Here is a 21,656-nt window from a genome sequence, read left to right as displayed (position 1 = left end):
CCAGCTACGTAGAGCTTCAGTGCAGTGAAACTGTGGGCTTGCTAACATGCAAAAGGCACATAATTACAGACTGGGTTGATGCATGTGATGAGTTAAGTCTCGCTCTGTTCGCTTTTTTCTCCTGCAATATTAAGATGCCCCCCCACCCCCCCCCCCCCCACCCCCCAAACATGAATAAATAAACTGCAAATGCTCTAACTTGTCGTCAGTGGTCACAGATGCAGATCTAGAGAACCATACAAATGTATTTATTTCAAATCTTTATTCTGAAATAGAACTGACATACAAAAAAAGTAGGTGGTCAGATGCTTAAAGGTAAGTGATACATGCTGATCAAAAGTATGTGAATACTTCACTGATAGTGTTTTTGGTGAGAGGTTCATCCACTTATCCACATCATGTTATTTCTGACAAACATATCCTCTCAAAATATGTTTTACAAAAGCATTCTCAACGAAATGTGGAGCCAAAATACAGTAGGACTTGCATTGAAGCAAATACAATCTTTCTGTCTTTATATACCATTTCTCTAAAATATCAAGATCTCATTGTTTGAATGTTAACAAATCAAAAATGCAAAATACAATGGCCTTGCAGAGTAAAGAAGCATATAAAAAATATCATCTTGAAGCAGTGTTTACCACGTTGAGAATAAAATTTCTTACCAAATACAAAAAACATGAGAACATGTTACATCTAATAGATTTTTCATCATGTAAAATTGTGTTCGTCAGTAAGGAAATGTGCATAGGAATGAGCAACACAACACCAACCTGTTTGAGAGAATACCTCTATATTTGGCATTACATTTAACGTCAGTTTGCTTAAGTAAAAGTCTGAAAAAGTATTAAATATGCTTGGATTTTTTTTCCCCACACATTAATATAATACAAATCTATAAACAAAAGTCCCAAATCCACCACTTTTAAGTTTTCTCTTGATCACTCAGGATAAGGCAACCTAGGTGAAAATATAATGAACCTTAAGAAACATCCACATCGATTTCAAAACAATCTCTCTTACACCTCAAGAGGACGGTGTAGTTGGAAAGTGGTGGGTTTAACCTGAAACAGTTGAAACACCTCGCACACAGACAGAACATCTCTTACAGACAGGTGGAGGACAGGAGACAAGGGGCCAAGGTCACTTTGGATTACTGAACAAGAGTCAGATTACTGGCCCGTGCCAGCCCTGATTTAAAGCGGCAGTGTGTTTACCAGACCTGAACCAACAGAGGGAGTCTAAGACTAAATGATTTGCTTAGTCAGTGATACCCAATTTATGAATCGGAGGAAAGATGACCATAAGAATGAAATACATAAAAAATGGGATGTTTTGTTGTACTTTTAATGAATGTAAGGTGCCTGAGTGCAATAAAAAAAAAAGCATCAAAATAGACAAATAGAGCTTGTTTATCAAAAAAAGGGTTAGGGTAAGGGTTTATTAACTGGCCCCTGACCTCCTGTCCTTGGCCCCCTTGCAAAGCAAGTTGAGTGTGGAAAGAAACCTCAATTAATTACATCAGAAGCAACCGTGAAAATGAAGGTAAATGTTAAAACGATCCTCATCTATGGAGGAATGTGGCCATGGTTTGTAACAGACATGAGGAAACGGCCTCCTCTCCATCTATTTATTACATGAAACCTTTTTTGAATTGCAGAATCCACCCTCGCTTATAAAAAACATACACTGCAGAGCGTGTGAGCGGACTCGAGCCGACTCTTTTTAAAAGAGAATCTCAGGTACCGTTCCTCATCGTGGTAGACCTTTGGCTGGTTACTTTCGGCGAAGTTAAATAAGACCTTATGATTCATAGAACATCTTCTTTGTGACCATGGTTCCTCCCACGACGCTCCTCTGAACCACTTCCTTTGTGACTTGACGGGTCACCATTCCGCTGGTCTCTGTGTGCTGTGAGGTCATCATCATCCCGTCTGTTAGAGAAGAGCAGTTAGTGTCAATGTGTGAATGTATCTTATTTATGTTTTTTAAGGAGAACAGAACTGAAACTGAAGCTTAATTTGTACCTGAGAAGAATGGCTCCTTGATCATGGACTGGGAGACGTTGGTCCGCGTACTGACCTCTGTTGGCAATTGGAAAACTTCCCTCCTCGACATTGATTGGCTGTTGTACTGAGACAAAGCGCCTACATGGAGCGAGGAATAAAATTAATATTTAGAATATGGTTAACTAAATTATCACAAAAAGAATGGCCTAATTTCTATACTACTTGCTGTTGAAATGCATGGTTCCCAGAGAATGAACCTTACATTTTTTTGGTACACCTTAGCTGTTAAAGCGTGTGCAGCATTTAGCGGGATCTATTAGCAGAAAAGGAATATAATAGTCATAACTATCTTTTCATCAGTACATAAACTGCTGAAACTAAGTTGTGTTTTTAACATAGAACGAGCCCAGAACGGACAAACTAAACACTGACCGTAGAGAGAACTCTTGTCTTATAACGTTACTTAAGGGTCACTGTAGTTCTCCGACACACTTGTGAAACTGCGGTTACGTGAGCGCAGTCTTTGACAGGGAGGAGTGAGCGGAGGGGTATTCAGATGGTTGCAATCTGCAACCTCACCCTTAGATGCCACCAAATCCAACATACTGTCCCTTAAAGTACCATGCTCAGGTCACCTTTGCAGTTATTTTACACAAGATATTTAAAATCTAAAGGCCTGATTTTTATGAAACCTGCTGCAAAAATTGATGATCCCCAAGATGTTTTGTCTGGTGCCAACATAAGGCTAAAATTTCCAACTACTTTGAAATTTAACAAACACATTCAGGCCCCTGAGAGGATGAACCCTTTCCATTTTCATGTCTTATTGTGAGGTGTAATGAACATTTCAGTTTTTAGTTTCATTCGGCCATGTCGGTAGGATTCATCTTACTTCCATCCTGAGACTCGATGGTGATGATGCCCTCCCTCTCAGGGCCGAAGCCCTGTGTGGTTCGAGCCTGAACTTTAAACTTGTAGGGAACGTTCTCTGTCAGGTTTGGGACGGTCAGACTGGTCTCAGCGCTGTCCCCGCTCACCTGGAAGGAGCGTACGTCTCCTGGAGGAATCAAGAAACACAGGTCAGAAAAGAATATACTTTCATAACAAAGATTTATGGGAACCTGGGAAATGCACAAACCAACTGTATAAACATATATCATTTATTTTTTCCTGAGAGCCTCACCTCCACCATGCAGCTGTTCGCAGGTGACTACATATCCTAGGATGTCTCCGTTGGGTTTACGGGGTTTCTCCCAGCTGAGCTGCAGGGAATCGGGGCTCAGTGCAGTGAAGACCAGGGGGCCCGGGGCACTGGGGGTGCTCAGAGTAAATGGCGAGCCTACGGAGAAAGACGAAACAGAGAACAAAATAAAAAGAGATACATTTTATGTGTGAAACAACATTAAAACAGTCATTGTGTCCTGAAGTTGTAAGACAAAAAACCCACAGATTCAGTACCTGGCATCGGGCTGAGGGGACTCTTGGGGTCGACAGCGGACTCGATGGTGATGACCCCCTCCCTTTCTGGACCCCAGCCCTCCTGGCTCTGAGCCTTCACCTTAAATAGGTAGGAGTGGTTGGGCAGCAGATCCTGGATGATTACAGAGTTCTCTGCTGGGTTGGTCACATTGATATGCTTCACTTCAGCTACAGGAGAGGACACAGGTTGTTAAGCATCGGCATTAAATACTCGTGTGTATATATATATATATATATATATATATATGTATACATGGGTCTATATCAAAATGTGAGTTCCTTATAACAGAAACAATGAAAACAAGTGGCCCTTTAGGGTTCGTTTACCTCCATTGAGCAGCTGGTAGAGAACACAGTAGCCCATGATGTCTTTGTCACAGCGGGGCTCCTGCCAGCTGACTTTGAGAGCAGTGGGACCGAGAGCAGAAAACACCAGTCTGCTTGGGGTGTCTGGTACACCAGGAGACAGTCGAGCATCTGACGGGTGACACAGACAGACAAGAGTGAGAATACTGTTGGATATGATCACTATAAACAATGGTGTATCTCTGTTATGACTCTGACTACCAGGTGTGAAAAGACAAGGAAGTATAGATTAAACCTATTCAAACAAATTGCACATTCAGTACTTTGCAATACTTCTGACCCTTTTCCAAAGCATTTAAAAAAAAAATATATATATATATGAAAACTAATGACAATTTAAAAAGCAGAAAATAAACAAAAAACATCTGGTCTGGTCTGAAAATTGGTTTCCAGTATTGTAAAAATGAACCATTTGTGGTATCCAAACCACATAAAACAGCAGGTGAGATCTTTAAAAAGGAGATCAGAGAGGGAGACAAAGTATGAGACCAACACAGAGGCGGGTATATAGATGACAGAAGGGGTTGCATTAGGCATCACACCCAGCAAACACATCCAGTGCATATATGCTTGTGTGCCACAGACTCACCCTGGAGCACCCTGTCCAAATTATACAGGGCGTCATTGACGTCTGAAGACTCGGTCCTGGCCCTCGGGCCTGTAGACAGGCTGTAGCTGAACTGGCTCTGAGAGCTGCTCTGCGTCCCAGCGTAGCCGAACCCACCTGATGGCGCATTGAGCAGGGGAGGGGGCAAAGGAGGAGGACGAACGGGTGGTAAAGAGAAGAAGCACAGAAGATGAAGGAAGTGGCCCAGTAGGAGGGAGAGGTGGGCAGGTGGGGAGTGAAGTAAAGAAAGAGGTCAAATAAAACAAACAGAGCAGAGTTGAGACAAGGGGAGGGAGGGAGAAACAGCGATAGTCAGCATAGCTCCTGCAAAGTCGATGTGGATAAGCCTGCTGTGCAGCCAACAGCCCCAACCCTGCTAACAGATGTCCAAGCCGTCGGCCTCATGCACCTGCAGTTTACCTGCCGAGGCATCTCAAATATTGCACTCCAGAGTAACATCTTTCTTTGCCGAGAAAGACATGGGTCCTTTAACGTTTACTTTGGAATAAACTCAAACCCCTGCTGAGGTCTGAAGCTTACCTAGATCTGGGAAATTGCCTGACACATCTCCCATGACGATAGAGTCTCGGATGTGTTCATCTGTGTAACCCCTGCTCTCTGAGCGCTTCCTCATGATAACCTCTGATGTGTGTACTCCTCCTACCATCATGTCAGTTCTACGAGAGCCTCCTGCAAGAAGAGACAGATCATTGGTTAAGACAAATAACAATCTCAATCTTTTGTCCACGTTTTTTCTCAATGTAATTGCTGCCGTCCATCTTACCTTGGCCCGACATGTAGGTGGTGGATGTGTCTGTGATAAAGGAGCCGCCTGCCCCTTTGTAGTTTGAGCTCAGAGTGGACATTGGAGAGGACGATGAAGACATGTTGCGTGTCCCTGATCCTCCTGGGAAAAGGAAGTTCTGGTCCCATTTCCCATTCATCGTGTAATCTGTGAAACACCACAACAGGAGCCAGAAGAGTCAAAAGGCTGAACATAGGCAATTTAGCAGTTCGCATTCGAGCATCCTGACATTGATTGGAACAAAACAGGGCCATTGATGTCAAGCACCCAAAACCAGGCTCAGCCAATCTATAGAGGAAGCACCAGCAGTTTGAGACCTGTAGCTCCAGACCTACTGGTGCCACTTACAAAAACAGCAGCAAAATTTTAGACTGGCAGATGTGTGCCGTCTGCAGGCAAGGAAAGAAAAAGTTTCTTGAAGTTTGTCAATTGTGCCACCTGCAGCCAATGAGAGTTACAAATCCAGTTTTTTTCTTTTTGCAGCTGCTGAACTGTTCGGCTCATCTGTCGTACTGTCACTATTTCTCCGCTATCTATAGCCCCGTAAGCGACTCTAACTAAATTCTATCATTTGTCCTCTAGGTGCCATGGCTATATGTATGGAATTGAATGATAATCCATCTAATAGAAGTTGAGACGTCAAAAATGTAAACCTCATGGTGGCAGTATAATAAAAAAAATAGCATTCATCCACTTGAGACTGATACTTTCTAATCATACAGAGTTTTCAGTCTGCACATAAGTAGTTTACCAACTAACATGGCCATCCCTTAAGCCCCGCCTCCAGTGTCGCTAAAAATGCAGCTGCTGGTCTGCGGGTGGCCCACGTGATAAAATTGGAGAAGTTTTAGCTTTCTTAGCCTGTACGTGGCGACATCGACGTGTTTTCACCACAGATCTTAACAGTTGCTGCTGTTACTTTGGCATGTGGAAAACAAATTTAATACTGGCTGAACAGTTCCCCTTATGAGGAGAATCTGCATCCGGCCAAATGAAAAGAAGGACATTTTTATACAAACCAGGTTCATAAGGTGCTTTGCATCACAAGATAAATATGAATATAGCTGCAAGGGGAAAAAAATGAACAGCTGCGAAGAAAGGCGTCATCATTGAAACTGTGCAGCAGTGATGAGACTGTATTTAAGTAAGAAGCCAATATTTCCATACAGCCGCACAGTAACTAAGCCTTCACACACACCCTACTAGATGCCTCCAGCTCACTACCTCCCCAGTGGGATGGAGAGAGGACAGACAAAGAGACCCCGCCCGTTCATCAACTGGAGGTGGGGCAGTTGATGCCAGAGCTCCTCTCTGGGCAGGTGGTGGGAGGACAGATTGGGATAGGTGCCAGCTAGGGGCAAGGGGACAAGGACTGAAGCCCGAAATTGAAATGATTAGACAAATATTGATATCTCTGACAGGATCAAATCACGGAAAGGCAGAGAGAAACAACGGTTTGGCTTGACGGGCACCTGACTGGCCGTGCATCATAGCTGGCATGCTAGCTGCCTGTCTGTCTATCTGTGGCTCTGATGGAATGGTCTTCACCTGGCAGGGGCGTTTTGGCGTAGCTTGGGCGGGGGGCCTCATCTGAGCTCGCCTCTGTGTCTGTGCTGAGCCGACTGGGGATGATGTCCACTCGCTTTTTCCACGACACCGAACGGAGATCCAGGTTGGACCCCACCAACTTGACATATTTCCAGCCTTGTGTTTGGGGGGTCATGGGGGAGAAGCAAGCAGGCGAAGGATAGATTTGTAGCGGAGAAGTATCAAGGGCTGGCCTTACTATACATTACTTTACAAAAAAAGTGGGATTGCATAATATACTATAGAAGTATATACATTGGTTTATGTCACAGAGGCCCAAAATGTCTTTGCATTAACTTCCAGAGAAAAGAGCACAAAAACGGCTGCAGAAAGTGGGAGGGTGACAGCAGATTTGACGAGGGAAGGCCTTGCGGTCTGTGATCGTAAAGCACTCCTATCTGGGGATATATTGGAAGCACATTTTGTTGCTGCCTGGCTGGGGTGTTGCCTGGAGGCAAAAATGCCCGCCAGATGACGCGAGAATGAGGTCAGCCCTGAGCTTCACAAATCCTCCAGCTCTTCCTAAATGCCACTCGTTAAAAAAATTAGGAAGAATATTAATGTCACAGAGAAAATAGTGAGAAAAGAGAAAGAGACAGAAGTCCTTAGGTTTTTAAAAAGGAGTCTCACAAACTGGGGGGTTTTCCCAACAGCACAGCTATGACCAACACTTCATTCCCTCTCCTTCTGAACAAAGCAATGACACCATTGCACATACTGCATGAACACGTGGGCTAAACACTTGGCTACGAGAAAGAAACAAGATTGCCGGAGGGCACCTAGAATGTGGATTGAAACAATTGGATCCATATTGTAGTGATCTCTCACATCCATCTTTCCAGAGCAAAAATATATAGAGCACTAGAACAATGTAATTACACCGTTAGCTGTTATAAGTAGCTTGTGGTTTTGGCTCTGGGGTACCCACCATCACCAGAGACGCTGGGTGTCTTGGAGCCTGTGGGGGACTTCATCACCTCATTGCTGTACATCAGGTAGCTGTCATACTCGTCTCCTGCCTCTGCATCCACAATAGGGATATCTGGAATGATGGGAACTGTAGGGACAGAAAGAGATGGAAATGACTCCCTTTTTTTTTCCAGAGAGAACTACAGATCGACTGGAAGTGTTCCAGAGCTGTGTTTGCCCCCGCGACTTACTGGACATGGGTCTAGTGGGCTGTGATGCCAGGTTGATGGTGGCATCTCTGAAGGGGCCCCAGCCTATGCTGTTCATGGCACGGACCTTGTACTGGTAGGTCTGAGACTTCTGGAGGTTCTCGATCAACAGCATTCGCTTCTTGGGGTTGTCGATCTTTACTTTCTTAGCGGCGCCCACCGGCTCTGCGAAGAGAGCAATGCGAGATGGTGAAAATGACATCATGCAACTATCTGTACAGCAGTTACATTTTTAGGTGGAACTTTTACTTACGTTCATCATCGATGGGTGTGTAGATGACCTCATAAGCCGTAATGTTGCCATTAGTCTCTGCAGGCTCTGCCCAGCTGACCTGAGTGACAGTTGGACTGATGACATTAAAGGCTAGACGTCCAGGTTCACCAGGCGCTGGAGGAAAAAATGGAACAGGGAGCGATTGTAAGGTCAAACTTGGAGTACCACTCATTACTAAACTGTAACAGGTTGCACCACAAAATCGTTCTCATGTAGAGAGGAGTTGTTATTAAATATTACCAAGGGGTAACTGCCAGGTGTAACTTTTGTATGTATGTTCCAGTATGTTACAAAGGAATGGCAGTTCACTTTAATGTAATATTTGTCCCCCTAAAGCTGTAATTTGTGGAAGTTATGCTAGTTATCCTACTACTGATTGTAATGCAACGATGACTTCCTTTCCAAAAACCGAAATCTGAACATTGGATAAAGCCAGGTTAAAATTCTTGTTTCATTTGGTTTAAGAGTCATAGATTTATACAGAGGGAATTTTGAATATCTCTTTGTATCACTCCATCATTTAAAATACTGTCAACAGCCATAAAATATTCATAAAATTTGCCATGTTTTATCAATAAATGCTTTATATATCAAGCTATGAATGATGTATAACCAAATCCCTCAGTAAAACTTTCAGAATAACGATAGGAATGAAACCTAAAGCTTTGGTGCTTGTAAATGCTACTGAAGTCAAGATTTCTGGCTCAGAGTGAGATCAAACTAATTTAGAGAAAATGTCCTTTGAAGATATGTATTGTAAAATTCAATACATTTTGAAGTTACTGCAGGTGAATAGGGTAAAAATCTTGCATTAACAGCAGTTCAATGAACTTTCAGTAATTACCATCCTCAAGTGTTTGACAGGTAACAATGTCTGTATCAGAGCCATCTCCTATTTGGTTGTAGCTGCAAACTCTCATCTCGTAGTCACAATAGGGGTACAGGTTTGTCAACTCAGCTTGAGTGGTCTTCACATCTAAGACCTGAGCATCTTTCTCTGGGTCGCCATAGATCCAATACTTCACCTGAAGTGTACAAGGGAAGATAAGATTCAGCGTTTTGAGGAATACAGTGCCCGATGTAAATGATTGTGATGAACCCAAGTTGAAGCTTCTCAACATGTAGATTTGATCTGTACCTTGTACCCCAAGGGATTACCAGACGCCTGGTCCCAGTTGAGGCGGATGTTTCTGGGTCCGGTTGCTTTGGCCTTAAGGTTTGATGGGGCGAGAAGGCGACCGCCAGGGGAAGTGGCACTTTGGTTTAAGTACCCCTTCTGTTGCAACGGAGATTTGGGAACTGCAGGAAGTGGAAGAAGTGACAGGATGAATCAAACATTTTCCAGATACAGGACACTTTCTTCAGAATGTTCCCTTTTCTCATTGATATTAAGATTTTACTGATCAATTTTAAAGCACGTATGGGTCAGGCCCCAAAATATATAGTCATCAGGGCCCCTCGTCTTTGGAACGGCCTCCCTGAGGAGAAGGCTCGCAGAATCAGTAATCTCTTTTAAATCACTTACTAAAGCCCATTTTTACAGAATGGCTTTTATGTGATGTCCTGCTTTAATGCTTTATTTATTGGTTTTACTAAATTATTTGACTAAATTATTTGACTATATTATTTGACATGTATTTTATTTATTTTATTTGTTAGTTCATTTCTATCGTATCGATTGGTTTTACCATGTTAAATATTGTACTGTTTTATATAGGTTTGGGCCTCATTGTTGAGCTTTCTGTTGGTTTTTTGCCTTGCTTTTTCTGCTTTATCGGTCAAAGCACTTTGTAAACTCTGTTTTTAAAGGTTCTATATAAATAAATGTATTATTATTATTATATAAAATCTGAAACACCACAATGACCAGAAACTCTACAAATTGCCATGATTGTGCGACGAAAGACTCTGAACCTTACTTCCAGCACCGACATTGACAAGGGTTGTCTTCCTGTCTCCGATAGTAGCGTTGCTACTTGGGTCAAACAGCTCCAGTTGGATGGTCTCTGGCTGGACTGAGCCAGGGTGGGCCCTCGGGTCGATCACTATGCTCTTCTCCGTCTCTCCAGGACTAAACTTCAGAGGGCCGGATAAGTCAAAGCGCTGGGCCTTCTTGGTGCGCCATTTCACTGTGGCGGTGCTGTCCTGGTTGCGAGTGCGGACCACAGGGATGGTGTAGGTTGTGTCAGATGTGCTGAAGTTCTGGGCGCCCTTTTTGAACATCATCACACTGGGCTCTGGGTAAAACAAGATAATGTAAAGGAAGAGAAGAAACTTTAGCAATCAGTGCTTTGGATTGGAACAAGGGTGAAGAAGCGCTGATGTGAAGCCTCTTCAGTTTCTTTCACCTGGCTGGTCTGTGATGGTGACAGTAGTTCTCGGGTATCGTCCAAGCTTGGCGCCCTGCCGCGGGTTGCTGAGATCCATTACAAACTGCTTGACCTGTTTGTCTTCCAGGAGGCCATCTTTTTCGCTCAGCTCAAGCAGACGAACAGGCACAGTTTTCTGGGTCTCATCAGGATTATAGGTCAGGTCTCCTTCCATAGCCACATAGTCCTTAAATACACAAAAAAGAACTGATTAGGAATGCAGTCCTAGTCACTACAAACTGGCTTCAGCCCATTCATTCCAGATGTCAACTATAGGTAGCAAGTCCAAATGTTCTTGTAGGTATGAGGATACCATGCTAAATGTAAGGCAGTACACCAGCTCACCTTCTTATCCTTGGCTGTGAGGTCCCGTGTGCGGTAGGTGACCTGTGCGCGTCCATCTTCTATGATCTCTCTGCTGATCGGGATGTTGGCCACTCCGTCCCCCCTGCTGTAGGTGTAGGCCGGCTGGAGGAACGAGAAGACACTGGTGGCTGGGAAAGAGGAAGAGGAGACTCCATTAGAGCAATCCACAGTGAAGATTATACGCTTCTTCTTACACACAAAGCTCAAATAGGATTTTGAAGTGCAAATCTACAAAGTCTGAGTTCTCTCACCGTGCTCTTTGATGATGGTGATGTTGACCAAACGTTTTCCAATCTCAGCGATGCCCAGTGGCACATCTACGGCCTCCACCTGCAGCTGCTTCTTGTCATCATCTTCATCCTTGACAAAGAGCGGCACGTGGACGTCTACTGACTCAACACCTTCTTGGAACTCTATGGCTCCTGCAGCCTCTGCAGAAGGAGAGCAGATGAGACGGCGAGATTTATCGCAAGATTGAAAACACAGGCTGTTCAGTGAGATCAGGAATTGTTTCGCTTATCTTTGCTACGAACTGAACATTTGAAGTTTTGCTTTCATCCCCACACGGAAATAGTTAACAATCACCTCTGTCTGTGGCCACAGTGTAGTAGCCGGGCACCACTTTGAGATCATGTATGTTTCCAGACTGGACATTTTTCTCAGTGAGTTTGACGATATCAGGGTAGCTGCTGCGAGGAGCAGATAGGACGGTGTCCATGATGGTGTAGTCCTGCCTGAAGAGCACAGGAGGGCCAGAGAAGTTAGACATGCATGACCTCAGCGTCTTTCAAAAGACAATAAACTCTGGCGATGTCCTGTATTGTATTTCAATGTATCAATCAGAATGTTACCTTTTTCCGGCATTTCTCTGCATTCTGCAAGGATCAAAACAGGTGTTATTCAGTGCATAAAATACATTTATGATTTACAATTACGACTGAATTCAGTCCGAAAACAGTTTAAGGGACCTGTGCCACCTTTTATGTGGATGTCCAATCTGTGTTGATGGTCAATGGAGTTGATTGAAACAATAAATTCCTCAGTGCTATAGTGACGGCGAAAGTTAGCAAACGCAAAATCTGTTGTTCTTCCTGCATCCAGCGCCGTCATTTGACGTGACAGTGACGTAGCTTGATGGAAGGAAGTACTACAGGCTATTTCAGCTTGAATTTATCTGAGTAGTCAGGGTAGTCATGCATTTCCTTGCTCTCTTTGCTTGTATTGCAAACAGCAATGAATGACATCCCAAATTATGAGTGTAGAGGATGGAAGAAGCAACATTTTAGTGTTTTTGATGTTGCGGCTATTCAGATGTATTTATTTTAGCTAGAGTTTACGGCAGAAGAAATGCAGCGGAGAGAGGCCAAGGCTGCAGCTGCATTAGTCATTCAAGAAGATATGGCCAGCACCAGCAATGCAACCTGGAACATGTAGGCACCGCGGCAAGGCTCTGCCAGCAGGAGCTCTTGGCTGTCTCGCTCAATATGCCCCACAGTGAGGATTTTATTGCTTCAGTCGACTACATTTACCATCAACACTGATTGGACATCCATATAAAAAGGTTTCTTTTCAAGGAACATACTGTATGTAACTAAACATGTAGTTCAACACATCTTACCGGAATGAGGTTTTTTGCACTTTCTGGGCACCAGGGATCTGCTTGTACACCTCATTTAGCTGGACAGAAGAACAAGTGAAGTACTCAGTGATGCGTTCATCATTCATACACTCGTGCCCACGGATAAACGTAAACACACTCACGTTGTCGGCCACTTCCTTGCGGAGCTGTTCGGCATCTCTGGATTCGGGACGAGACAGGTTCTCAGAGAACAGCCTGTTTAGCCGGAGAGAGAGCGGGAACTGGACTGCAAGGGGAGAGAGCAACCATGAAAAGAAGGCAAACAGAGGTTAGAGTGACATCATCTCATCTTAAAATCCAGCATCATCCTCGCCCCCAACTTCTTTTGTTTCACATGCAGTAGGTAGGTATCATAGTTGCTGAGCACTCACTGGTCTCTTTAGGGTTGGGCTTTATCAGAGCCTGGGGGTGATTGGGTGGTCGGTGTACGTTATCTGTGACCTTCCAGCGGACCACATCGGTTCCTTTGGGTGGGCCCGTCCTCACCATTGGTGTGTCCAGATGGTCTGAGGTGAGGAGAGACTGGCGGAGCAAATACTCATCTTCCTTGAAGCCAACCATACGACCTGGAGAGAACGCAACATGGGGTGACTCCAATTCAACATGGTCCCAGATGGGAGGATAAAGCATCTAAAGGCACAATGTCACATGTGAAGTCTTACCTCCCTTACAGCAAGGCAGCAGGGCAAGACAGCTCTGTGTCAAGACAAGACAGAAGGCATTACTCCCACTGAGACTTAAAAATATTCATAATCTATGGGTGTAAATGTGTGTTTATACCTGGAAGCAGGTTTTGCAGCAGGCGCAGAATTTCCAGCAGCAGAGCAGCAGAAGTGCCAGCAGTAACAAAAGGAACAAGAGAAACGGGAGCAACCACAGGAGGCTGGCGGGGGGACAATCTGAAGGTTCGGCACAAAGAGTAGGATCATACATAGCTGGCTCACATTACTCCTGTTGAAAACTCTTTGCGCTGGCTTCCAGTTAGATGCTTTCAGACAGTTTCTGTCTTTTCAGACAGCGAGCAGTTGCTGTCGCCATTCACCTCCAGTGGTGTCTAGCTTTTAAGATATCCATCCTCCACCACCAATACAACGGCAGTGCATAAGGCCGTACCCGTCCCTGTCCTCTCACCTATGTACTGCAGGGATACTTTTTTTTTTTTCATTTCTTAAAGCCCCTGAACACATGGTTTTACATGTTGGATATTTTTCTATATCGTTAATATCATCACCCAAATGAGCCACAATCATAGTTAGAAAGAAAACTAAGTTACATATATATTGACAGTTTAACACTCAAAATGTAAATAAACAACCCCCGCAACTGTCACTATGTTTTAATTCAAATGTTGTTTCAGTTGGTGAATGTAACATCACCTAACCCTAACACAGATAACACTGATCAATACCCCTCATTTGAAATAACCCCAAAATTGTGTTTTCATGTAAGACCCCATCGCTCATGGTAAGAAATTGGAGTCGAAGAACCTTTTCAGGGCTTTTAAAGCTGTAAGTCATAGCTAGTATCTACTTTGAGCACTAAAGCTTGATTCAGAGAAAACACCTTCTAAATCACAGGTTTCAAGTGTTTTAATAAATGATACATCAGCTGCTAACATGAGAGCACAGAGCACATATGATACATATCCAACCTGCAGCTCACCTTTCTTTTTCAGCACCTGGACCTCCAGGTCTTTAACTGTGGGATCCTTGGGGTTTTCGACAGTGTAGTGGTACATACAGTCGTCCTCCTCATCACGGTAACTGCACGAATCCAACACCTTCTTCACTGAAAACACATACATAGGCACACATGAATGTTTCTGAGCATTGCTGCTATAGTATCAATAGTGGCATCATCATTACAACCTCAAAGACGATGATAGTTGACATTGTAGTGGATAATTAAACATTCAATAATAACAGTCAGTTTGCTCCTCTTAGATGTGCATACCGTCTTTGAGTTCATCCACCAAGACAATTTTGAAGGGGCACTTTGCACATTCCTCTTTCGCTTTCTTCTCTCCTGTTTTCCAGGCCTGACACTCGACGCAATTCCTCGTCGCTTCACACACTCCAGTCCGGGTCTAGACACGACACACACACACACACACACACACACACACACAAACACATCAAAAGAAGGTCAGGCGGGACTCAATGAATGAGGCATTGAGTGTAGTTGAAAAAGCAAAAACACAACTAGAAATAGTGTTGCAGGTGACGTTCATTGAGACATAAATACACATATCTAAACATTACATCCACCCACATCGAAATTTGGCTCACAGGTTGAAGTCGTCACAAAGTCAGTCTTGGGACACTCGCAGCGGCCGCAGACACATTTACCTCGCCCATTGCAGACAGCCTGGTGCAGATAAAGACACAGTCAGGCTCCTGAAGACGTTCAATGTGACATGACAACATCATCTACTAACACAAACTGTTGGCTCTACTCACGCCCTGGCTGTCCCGACAGGTCTGGTTGCTCTTGGGACACTCGCAGGCCATGCCCGTCCAGCCCTCAGCACACACACACCCACCCATGACACAGGAGCCACGGTCTGATGAGAGAAGAAAGAATGAGATTACACTGTAGTATTTATGCAGTAAGTTGTGGAGAAGTTGAAGACTTTTTGTCTAAGACTATTTGTATTGTTATAATAATTATTAAAATGATTAATATTATTATCATTAGTAGTAGTAATATTTTTGTATTAATTAGTTATTGTAATTATAATTATTTTAATTAATAAAGGTTTTCCAATTTTATTTAATATTTAAATAAAAGTCTTCTTCTTGGGTTTTTTGACCTTATGTTTGTTTATATGGAAAAGAAGCAAGGAATGCCATGCTTTATTATCCTTAAAATGATTAATTTGAAACAAAATTTTCATTTAACAGCTATGGAATTTAGCACTCATTGACAAATGAGACAGCTTATCAAATGATTGTAATGTGTCACTTGGGGTTTAGCCTAAAATTATTTCGGGGGAAAAAATGAATGAGCTGTCACATGAGAATCCTTAGATTTTCTCACCAGGATAAATAGTATCTTAAAGTGTTAAAAAACAAATGGCAACTTTTTCATTAGCAGGAACATAACATCTGTGAAAATGTATTTAAACTAAACTTCTTTTTGCCACTTGTGGGCAGCAGAAACAAGTCATACATTCACTTCTAAAACCAATCCTATGCCATTGAGTTTATGCAAAGAAACGGAACATACATAGAGGCGGTGAAAGTGACACCATACACATACATTCACCCTTAATCACCAATTAAACAACCAAAAATTGTCGTACCATTGCAGAGGAATCCTCCATGTCTTTGACACTGGGTCTTGTCGTACTGACAGTATTGTCCTTCAAACTGATCCGGGTTGTAGCACACACAGGTTCCACACGCCATGCACTCCCCACGGCCTGAACAAGGGTCCTTCATTTGTGGACCTGTACACAGGCTGGTGTCAAGAGCTGAGGAACCTGCTGAGCAGTTACAGAAGGGACCCACCCTGAAGGAGACACAGAGACAAACCATGACCTCATCAAACCTCGAGCCCTGAAACAGTCCCTCAGGTGAAATATATTTTGTAAGAAATAATAATAATGAGTCTCACCAGCCAGAGAAGCAGCGACACTTCCCACACACAAGGTCACCTCGATTATGGCACCTGGCTGCTGTACTGATGACAACCTGGAGGAAAGGTAGAAGACAGTGGGATGAATCTGCTCTACAAACAGGTGTGTATGTGGCTTCACCTCGACTTTTTGTGTGCTTCGGTGTCAATCTGTGCGTCTACCTTCTCACAATCGCAGATTGGACAAATAATCGAGGCCTTAACATTGACGGCAGTGTTGAAGGTTGAAGGTTTGACTTTCACTGTCCCCTCTTTATCGGCCGGATTCATCTGACAGACCGATTGCTTGTTGTACATTCGCGGGGCTTTGAGCTGCATCTGGAGCTTGCCCTGGTGAACACACACACAAACACACAATGTTAGAGCATCTGTGTGCACTTTAAGCAATTAGCTGTCTAGGTCTTAGCATTAACAGAGTTACTTACATCCACAAATTAGGACAATATTGGAGTTTGTGATTAAAATTAAAGAGCCTGAAAAAGCTGACATAAAAACTAATTTAAGTCAATCATTAGCTTAATTGAGTAATATTTTGTATGAACTCATTATTCATTTGATGGCTGAATTGTATGGACATACTGAGACAATAATTCAAATGTTGGTTAGAGAATCAACCCCTGAATGACTAGATTTGAGGGAACATATGATTTACATTTCTACCTTTCTCCGAGTCCAATACTATTTAAGTACAGTTGTACCTAATTATGTTTAGATATTTAGTAAAGTTAGAAGAAGGGATAATTAAAATCTACATATCTCCTTACAATTGCAGGAAGAACTTGCTTTTTGTTTTTGATCCATTTGACAGGTTCTATGTGACAGCTTCTTGTTTTAGTTAATAAATAAGTGTACTCCAAGAGGACATGTGATCCTCGAGATGGCTGGCTTTTTTTTTTAACTAATTGAGTGATTTATCTTTTGTCTTGGAGTAAGGTAAATATAGTAGTTTTTCTATTTAGTTTGTTTTGCAAGTTTTCTGAAATATAATATTTAAATATGCAAACTAGGCATTGTCTAATCTTAACTTTAGGCAAATTTAGGAGAAATCTACAGACACAAATAGACAAAGCAAAAAACCATAATATTTATTTTTGGATGTTTTCTTTCCAGTAGTCTGAAAGAAGACATGTTAGGGAAGAAAATAACCCCAAAGCTCAAAATTGACCAGTGAATGAAAAAACAATGCCTTGCCTTTAGAAAATAATTAATATATTGTTATATTAAGTAAGTACTATCAGCTTAAAAAGACAACATTTGGTTTTCTAACGCCATGTAGGTTTGTGTTTTTCAGTTGTTTCTCGTTTTGTTTTCTTACTATTTCACCAGGCGTGAAATCAAAGTTCCCGTGTGGTGAAATGCTTCCATTAGTGGCAAAGAACTTTGCCTCAAAAGCACTGGGTCCGCCATCTGCACTGATCCTCATCTTAGAACGGATATTCTGTAAGGACAAATGAAAATGTCAGCAAGCAGAAGTTTGCGCAACGATTTGACTCGATTGTCAACAGAGTGCCAGCAACAACAGAAAGCAACGAAAAAAACGTCCCTTTCCACCTGACAATTGTCAGATGAGGTGACGTTTTACCTGGAAGGCAGTAACCATGATTGGCAGGATGTTAGATGAGTCTTCTTGCAGCAGACCGACTTCAGCGATGGGGAAGTACGCTTGGAGTTTCTAAACAGAGAATCATGCACAATACCAAAATTAATCCATGACCTCAACTCTGACCTAAGACTCCATGTTTCAATGAAAGCTGAATAACTAAAGCCCACGGACCTGGTAATACGAGAAGGAGTGGTCGGTGACAGCAAAGATGGGAATGATGTTGTGTTTGTCCAGCAGACGGACCAGTGTTGGTATTGAAGGGTAATCCTGGTGTATATCCTGTGTGTATTTGCCTGTTGCGTCTAGGTGGCAGCCCTCGTCGTTGCGTGCCATGATACCCGAAAGCACGTTGGCACCGTCTGACTCGTAGTGGAAGGCGGACTCCGTGGAGAAAACCAGGAGATGCGTGCTGTGTTTACGCCAGCCGATCTTATCCTACAATAAGAATACCAACAAAATGTTAGCGGACAGTGGTAAGTAGAGAGTTTAAAAAGAGATTAAAAGATGCAACTTTTGCTGAGCAGAAGCCATTGCGGCCTAAAGTAACAATTATAATCACTATAGCATTGTGTAAACTTATTTGGCAAGGGATTGAATGTGAAAGATATGTAAAAGTCCGGCTAACAGAGAATTACTAAGCAAGATTTAGCCCTTTTTTTAATCTATTGTTGCCACCCATATGTAGGCACATTATGTTTTGTATTTAACATTCTTACTAACCCCACAAACTGCAGCCTGCAATATGGCATCAAAACCTCCTTCAGGAGCATCCAGGTTCCCAGATATTCTCTCCTTTTGGAGCTCACTAGTAAAGAAAGTTACGTTGTTGGTCAACTTGATGACGTTTTTGAAAGAGAACGGTGGGTCGCTGTTGGGCCACGGCTTAAGAAGTCTGAGTAGGTGGAAGATGGATGGACAAAAAAAGGAGAGAGACAAGCAAAATGGCATTTAGGTTTATCTACGGTAAATATGTGCTTAACTTTCTTCAATGTGTTCATGGGACATTTTCCCGCTTACTTGGAGGGTCTCATGTCCGTCTGGGGCTCAATCACTTTGTCCACAAACTTTCCAAACCCGATGGTGAAGTCGTCTGACTCTTGTTGAAAATGTGAAGCTACAGAAAAAAATACACTCGCCATCAGCATTACCGCCACAATATACTTGTCAGTCGGCACAACAAGTTGCCAATACAAAGACGCTCACCCATCTTTGTGCCCAGCTTCTTCAAGTTGTTCAAATCGTCAGCCATGGAATTGGAGAAGTCCATAAGAATATAAAGGTCCAGAGGGCCTTTGAGTGGAGCAAACACTTCCACATTCACCCGCTTCTCCTCTCCTGGCAGAAAGCGCATGCTTATCTGCTGTGGCGACACTTGAGACTGCTGAACTTTCATGTTGATTCTTTCATCCTGAGCAGCGAGAGGGGCGACGGAGAGGAAGCACAAGGGGAAACAAGTCACGACTTCATACTTTTTGATTTAAAACAACGGCATACATTCACGACTTAAGGATGGAGGAATGTTTGGGAGAGAAATGAGAGTGATGAAGACTTACTTTTTCTATATTTATCTTTCTTTCAAATCCGTATTCAGTTACACGATTGCAGCCTCTGGCCTTTATGTTCTTGGACAGGTCACAGCGAAAGCCATCAAAGGTCTGCGCAGACAGGAAGTTGGATTAGTGAGTTCTGCTTTTTTGACATTACCGTGCCGAGTCTTAATATAACAATCACTTTTGTTTTATGCAAAATGAAGATTAATTATGGTATTTTGAAAATGGTAGCAAACTCCATCTACTGATACAGCCTGGGCGATGCAGTTGAAAGCTTGAGTTACCTTTTTGTTTTGTTTGTTTATTAAAACCTGCCTTTAGTTTCAAACATAGGTTATGTTATGACAAGTACTCCACCTTCAGATGAAGACCATAACATACAGCTGAAAGCTCCCAAAAAAAGCTAGTAGGTTGTGGTACAATTGCCAATTATATATCTAATATTATAAATTGGAATTCTGTGGTCTTGCTATCATGCAGAACATTTTGAATTTTTGGACAACGTTAGCAGGGCAAAATAAGGAAGTATTTCTCCCTGAAGAATGCCACAGCCCTTATGATTTGTCTCGATTTGATTGACATATTTGAATCCAGTTATTTTATACTCCTGCTGTTTTGTGCTCTCACCTCATCAAGGCAGTAGGCACAGCCTACCCCCGCCTGCAGGCATTCTGAACAGTCCTTATCCTTGGCTTCAAGGCAGTAGTTCTCTGTGGGGGGGTGGGGGGGTCATAAAGTCAGAATCAAACACATGAAGCATAGCTGGAATACGTCACAAACTGTAGCCATCAATAATAATATAATGTATGCCATACACACATCTGTCTAAAATCTTGGGTTAAGTGAGCTTTATTAAGTTTAAGGCTGAATCTATTATCATTATTATTGAACTATTGATGACAATGTATTATATTAGATCATAATATTATATTTTTGATCAAACAATTACCGAGTCTATATATTTCCAGAAGTTAGTGACAAAGCCGATTAACAATCTCAGGTCAAGGTGAAGTCTTCAAGTTCACCCGATTTTCAGTTCTATGAACAGTGAAAACGAGGAAATCCCTACATTTCAGAGGCTTGAAACAGAGACGGTCAGGAACTTTCTCTGATAAATGACTTAATTAATTTATGACTCACTCACTCTAAACTAACCTCTTAACTTTGATGAAAACCTTTTAAACCTAAAAAATATGGTAAGTGATTGATCGACAACTATCCTGTTTAGGACACAGATTAATTGTGAATAAATAACTTATAGTGACATAAAGTGATTAGCTATGACTCAGGGCTTTCTCACCTTCAGCGTAACAGCAGGTCAACAGGACGGCTAGAAGCCCGAGCCCCACTGAGAGATGTAACGTCCATCTCCCCATCTCCTTCCTGACAACACAAACACAAACGCATACATTAATATTGTCATATGAACAGTGTCCAGCTAAAATCCACTGGTACAGAGAGAGAGAAATAGCTTTCTCCCTTGGTCATATCTCTGCAGACTAAAGGTGTAACTTGAAACGCCTGTACTTTTCCCTCAGTCAAGCCCGGGAGAAAGTGAACAGGCCCAAACACTCCACTTGCCGTCTGCACCCTTTGTGTAAAGGAGCTGATAGTGGTACAGATCAGAAAGACACTCTGTACTTGAGAAAATAACACCACAGGAAACCTTTTTAAACACTTTCCCTCGTCAATAATATGCTAATTCTATTCTCAAATACATCAATAATCCTCGCATACCTGTGTATAGGCATGAATAGTGACCTACATAGAATTTGTAAGGGTCTATCCAGCCAGGTGAACAGTTTTGGTTCTCTTGAGATTCCTGCCTACACGCTGTCAACAGATTTCTTTGAAACAAGTCCCTTTGAAAACTGTCACCATAACTGTCTGTAGATTACGCAATAATTGGGTCGCTCCAGACAGGAAAAAATCTACTCACCTCCATTATGATGGGCTGAAAGGAGAAAATCTCAAAGGCAGATATGTCAAAACTTGGGCATATAAAATGGCTAGATACCTCTTTATATGTAAAATATGACCATGCCCTCTATATCTGAATTGAATTGTTATGTGATGCCTTTCATATACAGTTTTTAATTGGGGCACCATCTGCTATAGCTCATTTCAGATAGATGGAACTATAAAGAGCCTGTTGAGACATGGTAAAATGTGATAAAACAGGAAG

General features: G+C 42.5%; 1 protein-coding gene across 1 annotated transcript; it reads right to left on the bottom strand.

Moving 5' to 3' along the window:
- Window positions 1-303: 303 nt before the first annotated feature.
- On the bottom strand, window positions 304-20,847 carry itgb4 (integrin, beta 4). Its single transcript, XM_054598686.1, has 41 exons — window positions 20,772-20,847; window positions 20,099-20,181; window positions 19,475-19,576; window positions 19,125-19,329; window positions 18,939-19,035; window positions 18,642-18,813; window positions 18,093-18,356; window positions 17,901-17,990; window positions 17,634-17,756; window positions 16,481-16,648; window positions 16,298-16,374; window positions 15,984-16,192; window positions 15,139-15,242; window positions 14,951-15,046; window positions 14,633-14,765; window positions 14,342-14,467; window positions 13,460-13,578; window positions 13,342-13,375; window positions 13,051-13,245; window positions 12,802-12,905; window positions 12,659-12,717; window positions 11,892-11,915; window positions 11,626-11,774; window positions 11,292-11,471; window positions 11,020-11,168; window positions 10,654-10,861; window positions 10,225-10,542; window positions 9,444-9,604; window positions 9,150-9,330; window positions 8,285-8,419; window positions 8,014-8,196; window positions 7,782-7,910; window positions 5,246-5,413; window positions 5,002-5,151; window positions 4,444-4,578; window positions 3,816-3,965; window positions 3,468-3,656; window positions 3,193-3,348; window positions 2,902-3,066; window positions 2,028-2,147; window positions 304-1,934 (listed from the first exon to the last, which is right to left on the bottom strand). Exons 1-41 carry the CDS (start codon window positions 20,845-20,847, stop codon window positions 1,804-1,806), a joined length of 5,817 nt encoding a protein of 1,938 aa, XP_054454661.1. The 3' UTR covers window positions 304-1,803.
- Window positions 20,848-21,656: the final 809 nt, after the last annotated feature.

The sequence above is a fragment of the Anoplopoma fimbria genome, chromosome 5 (genome assembly GCF_027596085.1).
Source record: "Anoplopoma fimbria isolate UVic2021 breed Golden Eagle Sablefish chromosome 5, Afim_UVic_2022, whole genome shotgun sequence".
NCBI classification, from domain to species: domain Eukaryota; kingdom Metazoa; phylum Chordata; class Actinopteri; order Perciformes; family Anoplopomatidae; genus Anoplopoma; species Anoplopoma fimbria.
This window is presented reverse-complemented; position numbering and strand designations above follow the sequence as displayed.

What these genes read in the sequence shown, in the direction of transcription:
- itgb4 (XM_054598686.1), bottom strand. Translation starts at nt 20,847, where the DNA reads ATGGGGAGATGGACGTTACATCTCTCAGTGGGGCTCGGGCTTCTAGCC. An exon ending in TGGAGGATTCCTCTGCAATG is followed by an intron (nt 15,243 to 15,983) that starts GTACGACAATTT and finishes TTCTCTCATCAG; the next exon opens with ACCGTGGCTCCTGTGTCATG. An exon ending in CTACCAGCTGCTCAATGGAG is followed by an intron (nt 3,657 to 3,815) that starts GTAAACGAACCC and finishes CCTCTCCTGTAG; the next exon opens with CTGAAGTGAAGCATATCAAT.